The sequence below is a fragment of the Mus caroli genome, unplaced genomic scaffold (genome assembly GCF_978045245.1).
Source record: "Mus caroli unplaced genomic scaffold, Mus_caroli_1 scaffold_20, whole genome shotgun sequence".
In the NCBI taxonomy this organism is placed as follows: domain Eukaryota; kingdom Metazoa; phylum Chordata; class Mammalia; order Rodentia; family Muridae; genus Mus; species Mus caroli.
Window position 1 is genome coordinate 24,362,306 of NW_028227275.1, and position 6,000 is coordinate 24,368,305.

The following is a 6,000-nucleotide window of genomic DNA, read 5'->3' on the forward strand; positions in this document are numbered from 1 at the left end:
TCACACCTTTAATCCCAGCATTCCGAGGCTGTGAGCTTGAGGCCATACTGGTCTACATAGCAAGTTCTAGACCAGCCAGCACTATATAGTGAGACCCTGACTCAAAACAACAAACCAGCGCTGCTGTCTTAGTTACTATTCTATTCTTGTGAGGAGACACCATGACTAAGGCAGCTCTTATTAAAAAAAAAAAAAAATCAAAGCATTTAAGTGGGGGCTTGCTTAGTTTAGAGGGCCAGTCCATGATCCTCATGGCAGCAAGTAGACAGGCATAGCCCTGGAGCAGTAGCTGAGACCTTTACATCCTGGTCTGTAAGCAGCAGGCAGAGGGAGACACTGGGCCTGTCTGGGCTTTTAAAACCTCAAAACCCATTGCAGTGACACACCTCCTCTAGCAAGGATTCACTTCCTCCCAAGGACACCCCCAATCCTCCCAAAGCAGCTCATTGGCCAGGGACTGAGCACAAAATATGAGCTCATGGAAGCCTTTCTCATTCAAAGCTCCACAAAATCAAGGAAAAAATGGTTGACTTGGGGAGATGTCACATTAAGTAAAGTGTCTGATGTGCACGTGTGGGGATCTTAGTTTGGATCTCTGCAGGAATATAATCCTGTACTCCTAGCACTGGGTGGAGGAGAGAGGACAGGAGGTTCCCTGGGCTTGCTGACTGCTTGTAGGGCTCAGGTTCAGGGAGAGACCTGTGTCAAAGGAATAAAGCGGGGAACAGAACACCTCACCTTCTCCTCGAGCTTCCCTGCATACTCTTGGGCAATGCATCTGAACACACAATAGTGTATATAGCACATACGGCGCACATGCACAGTGTTGATTTTATGCAAGAGAGAGAAAAGAAAATAGTGGTTGTGTGTCAGTGGCTGCAATGCTTCAGAGTACTGACAGCAGGCACGAGGCGGCTTTTCAGTTGGACAGAGGCAGGGAAGACCAGTGTGGGAGGTGGCTGAGCTCTGGTGACCTTGAGTTTGAAGCCCGACTTGGCGATGTAAGGGAGCAGTTAAGAGTCTGCTAGGGAAGTCCCTAGAGAGGGAGCCTGTGACTACAGACTGGCTCCCACTGAGGCCACTGAAGACAGGAAGCGACTGTTTCCCTGAGGTAGCTGGGCTCAGCATCGTGGGCAGTACAGAACCTTTTGACCAAGGAGGAGGCCTTTGTGAGGGACTACTGAGATGGCACATATATGTGAGAGAACTAGACCAGAGAAAACAGAGATCATGGTGGCAGATGTGGACAGGGACACTAAGTACATACAAGCACAGAGTGTGATGGCCTGGCCTCAGGAAGCCCTAGGAACTGCAGCTGTGCCTCCTGTGTGGGGAGCCCCGGGCAATCCACTTCACGGCCTCCTTGTAAGGACTCTGGGAAGTAGGAAAAGTCTTGTTCTCCCGGTGTGCAGATGAGAGGAACAGGTTTCTGGCTGTGAGCCCAGGCAGGCATGTGTGACTCCTAACACAGAGATGACGAGAAGGGATTTTTTTTAGTCTCCTCACTCAATCCTCTGCTGGGGGTGGGATGGGCAGCAGTAAAGATATTTCCCCTTGGGTGACCAAAGGTGTGAGTCTTCTCATGACAGCCCTCCAAGTCTGCCTTGCTAGCCAGACCTGGACACAGGAGCTCACAGCGAGCAGTGAGCCTACAGAGAGGAGCACTGTGGTAACCCCCAGCCTCTGTGCTAGCCCCCCACCTCTCCACCCTGCCTGCTTCCCCTCTTCCACACCCTTGGTGAGCTCCCTGGCTCCTGCCCTCACAGAGGCTTCTGGGGTCAGACAGTTGAGCCATCTTGCAAGACTGAACTGGAGTACCCAGGTCACTCTTCCCCTGGGGCTGGCTCCAGCACGGGTGCAGGAGGGACTTGATCAGAGTCCGTGCTTATTCCCGCTGATGTTCAAGACACAGAAGTTCACAAGTCAGTCAGTCTTCTAGGCTCTAGAAAGAGGTACAGGGAAGCAGGTGTTTTCTTCTTTGGTTTTGAAAGGCTTTCATGTCCTGTAGCTTGGCTTCGTTTGGTCCATTAAATGTTCCCTAAAGAGCTGCGATAAGCTTCTGTTGTAGTTTCCTGTGATGGAGAGAGTAAGACGATAGAGCACATCCAAGTGAGTAAGAAGCCTGCTTCTGCAGTGACGCCTCAGCATGGCCCCTTGTCCCCTTGTCCCCAGGACCCCTGCAGTCCGGGGGGTCCAGGATAGCATCAGGACTGTTTGAAAAGCCTTGCCATCACAACAGAAGCCCAAAGCCTCCCTTCAGCCTGCCACCTCCCCATCAGGCTTGCTTCTAGCGGATGTCACTTACATGGATGTCTTTTCAAGCTGGTGGCCTTTGAAGCATTTTCTCTCTGGAGTGTTCTTTGTCCTGCACAAGGTCAGATGTAGCCTCGTGGTCCCCTGTATGGGTGCACAGCTGTGGGTGTGGGCTGTGTGCTTTACAAGTGAGATAGCCAGGCGAGCCCACGCAGCTTCAGATGAGCAGACTCAAGGCTGTGACTAAGGAAGCCCCGCTGACCCGTTTCCTGTCTCTCCTCTTTGGGTCCAGGTGGAAGTGAAGCCGTACGTGCTGGATGATCAGATGTGTGACGAGTGTCAGGGCACACGCTGCGGGGGAAAGTTTGCCCCATTCTTCTGTGCCAACGTCACCTGTCTGCAGTACTACTGTGAATACTGCTGGGCCAGCATCCACTCCCGAGCCGGCCGTGAGTTCCACAAACCGCTGGTGAAGGAGGGAGGCGACCGCCCCCGGCACGTCCCGTTCCGCTGGAGCTGAGCCCCAGGCCGCCACAGCTACAAGTACTGGAGTAGATCACAAGGAGGAAGAGAGGGCACTGCCTCAGGGCTCACGGTGTTCTGGAAATCTGTGCATTCGTTCTCGATTTTTAAAGAAGAAATGGGTCTTTTTATTATTATTATTATTATCATTTACAGTCATATTACTGAACTCAGCGTCCAGTATAATGCAGAATCGCAGAGTGTGTATTGGTACCCATTTGCACCTTTGACTCACACCTTGTCTGCTTGGTACCTTGATTTCTTACACCTGATCTGTCTGTCACCTCCACAGTTCCGTAGACTGCCATTCTCATCCGCAGCCGTCAGGTTGACGTCTGTGACTCTGTGTTTGATGTTGTGTTGTCGTTGCTCTGATCGGTCTTGACTGGAGCACGCTTATTTTCAGAGACTTAGAGTCACCCCTAGGACAAGACTTACCAAAGGCCACACATGTACGTAGAGGCCGATGTAGCAAACACTTTACAATCAGCACTCAATGGGGTCACGTAGAGTAAGGGTAGCCCTTAATGAAAATAAGCCTGTAGTTGCTCTGTACTTTGACGTGTATGGATACCTCACAGGCTGGGCCTTTCATTTTCCTTCATGTTTGATTTTTGTTTTGCTGAGGATTTGGGTTAGATCTTTTAGTGTTATGTAAATTTATGCTGCAATAGCTTTTGCTGCTATTAAAATGGTATTGTTGATACCATAATACTCTATTCAGGATAAGGTATCAATTAAAAACAAAAACAAGAACCCAACAACACACTTTTGTGGTTTAGGGATAGAGCCAGCTGCCGGAGGGAGATCATATGAGACCAGAGAGAGCCATCAGAGGCCGCCGTTCCTGACTGCATGTTTACTTAATGCGGTTGCTGCATGCAATAAATTTTATATCCAATGTCTAGTATAAAACCTTCCCACAGTGCACAAATTAAGAATCTATATAAGCTATAAAATACTCATTTTTTAAAAAGAATTTCTTTTTCATTCAAAGACTTGGTAATCTGTGGGAAGAAGGCATGCCTCAGTGGGTGGACTGCCCGTGGACAGCGAGAGCCTGTAGCAGGACGACCATTATTACAACCAATAGACAACCTAGTGTAGGATGCTCTTCCAGCAACCCTGTGGGGGGTGGGGTGGGGGAAGATGAAGTACTGCGGTGCTCTGTTACATATTGTGCAATTTATTTTATATAGTAAAGTGATTATGTCTAACTGTGATCAAACGTAACTGTTTGAAGCCTCTGTGTCAGCCGTGAATGAGCCTGACCATTCACAACTGGTGTATTAACACACGAGCTCTGAGTTAGGACCTCTCCTGGTGCTCGCACCACTTCACCCAGCTTCAGACCTTGTCCAGACAGCCAAAGAGCTCATCTTAGCTTACAAACACTAAGAACACACACAGTGTCTAGAATAAGTCGGCAGACTGACACGGAGGCACATAGCTAAGGAGGCCACGTAAGGGTGATGCTAAAGAAATGTCTGCACCAAGCGAGCCGGCCTGGGCAGAGGGGCCTTCTGTGAGACAGTCACTGCTTAGTTCCCTGGATGCATCCTGTGTAGCTTGACTAGAGTGAAGCCCTGCTCGTGCTAGCGCGGACCTTTTAGTGTTCACTCCTGGGCTGCAGAGAGTAACGGAGACATGTGGTGATTGCAAGACTCTGTAACGCTTGCTTTTAAACCCTTCTTCCTTTGTTTTGCATTCTGGGGACAATCTGACTGGATGTGGCACTGCAGAGTAGACAGAAGTCAATGTGTCTTTTGTGCTGTGATGTCCTTGTTCTGTCTTGAAGTTAGTGTTGTGTGGTTTTGTTATAGTTTGTTCTTTCTTTCTCTTTTTCTCTCCAGTGTTTAATTGTGAATACTGGCTCTCCAGCTACAGTTTGTTTTCAAAAAAAAAAAAAAATGGAGAAACAAAATAGTTTTTTACTGAATTAAAAGATGCCTATTAGACCCCTCCCCGTTTCGGGTTTCCCCTGGGCCCTTTGGTAACACTGCTTTCCTGCAGCCCGGATGTGCTTTGCTTTGCTTTGGTTCCCTTTTCTATGTTTGTGTTTTACTTTGTTTTCATCTGTATGGGAAATTTTGTTACGCACTACTACTTTTTATATTCTAGAACGTTTTCAAAAGTTGGCTGATGATTTTCGCTTGTTTGTTTCTAAGGAAAAAGGCATGCTTTCTGACTGACATGATCTTTTGCAATACCTCAATTTTGAAATATAGGAAAGAAAATGATATTTTCTAAGTAAGTTTATTCAGAAAATATATATTAATTTAATTCTGCAAGAAAATGATTTAACAGATGGGTAACTTTATTTTTTTCATGCTTATTTGTGTTTTTTGAAAATGAAGAAGTTAGAGCTTTATAACTAGAATATTAAAGATCATATCTAACCTACAGAAATCTACCTAATTATGTGAAACATGCAGATGTTTGGAAGAAGCACCCCTCTTTCATGTACTAAAATAACCCTGAGCTCGAGAGGAGCCAGAAGACTGCGCAGCGTAAGCTAACGCAGCGCGAAGGCCACAGTGTCGCAGAGACCAGGTTGTCAGAGAGACTCCACTTGGTGCTGAGGGCTGTGGCTTAGGAAACTGCTTTCCCTTAATTTGTATATTTATAATCAAGTGTTGATCGTGTGACTGGCCAGGACTGTGAAAGAGCTCTTCTGTTTGTATTTTTTTAAAGAGAACTTTTTTAGTTTATTAAATTATAACATGTTCCCTTTTGTTTTGTAAATAAATGTGCCCCCCCCCCAGTTCTTAATGTTATATTAAAAGAGAGGGTCCTTCAAAAAAATTATTTTTAAAAAAAAAAACACAGAGGTGTTCTGCCCTGCAACTTGACTGGGAAGCCCCTGGGTAACACAGGTCCTGCTGTGGCCTTTCCTTGATGGGACACTTGAACTAGTGGATTTTTTGAAGGCTGTAACTAACCTCGACTCTTTGTTGTTATGTGCAATACTGTTTGTACTGTTTGTATAAAAAATAGAAAAAAAAAAGACAAGAAAAAAGGCCTAAACCTTTATTGCAGACTTATTTTCATTGCAGACTTTAGACATTGTGACTCACAGAACTCATTTTCTACTGTCAGATATGTACCTTTTCCTCATGCTGGTATTTTTTCAATAGTAACGTAGCCTTTGTACTGAGACAAATTTTCATTGTTATTTTTAGAAAGATTTTTTGCTAAGAAAAAAAATTAAACATATTTACATAT

General features: G+C 46.1%; 1 protein-coding gene across 9 annotated transcripts in view; it reads left to right on the forward strand.

Moving 5' to 3' along the window:
• Cpeb3 (cytoplasmic polyadenylation element binding protein 3) overlaps positions 1 to 5,513 on the forward strand; it is a 184,791-nt gene extending 179,278 nt beyond the window's left edge. For all 9 annotated transcript variants that reach the window (XM_029472535.2, XM_029472532.2, XM_029472531.2 and 6 more), the window contains one exon: positions 2,546 to 5,513. In XM_029472535.2, coding sequence (XP_029328395.1) covers positions 2,546 to 2,773 — 228 coding nt within the window. In that variant the 3' untranslated portion in view covers positions 2,774 to 5,513. The remainder of the gene's footprint in view (positions 1 to 2,545) is intronic.
• The last annotated feature ends 487 nt before the right edge of the window (positions 5,514 to 6,000 follow it).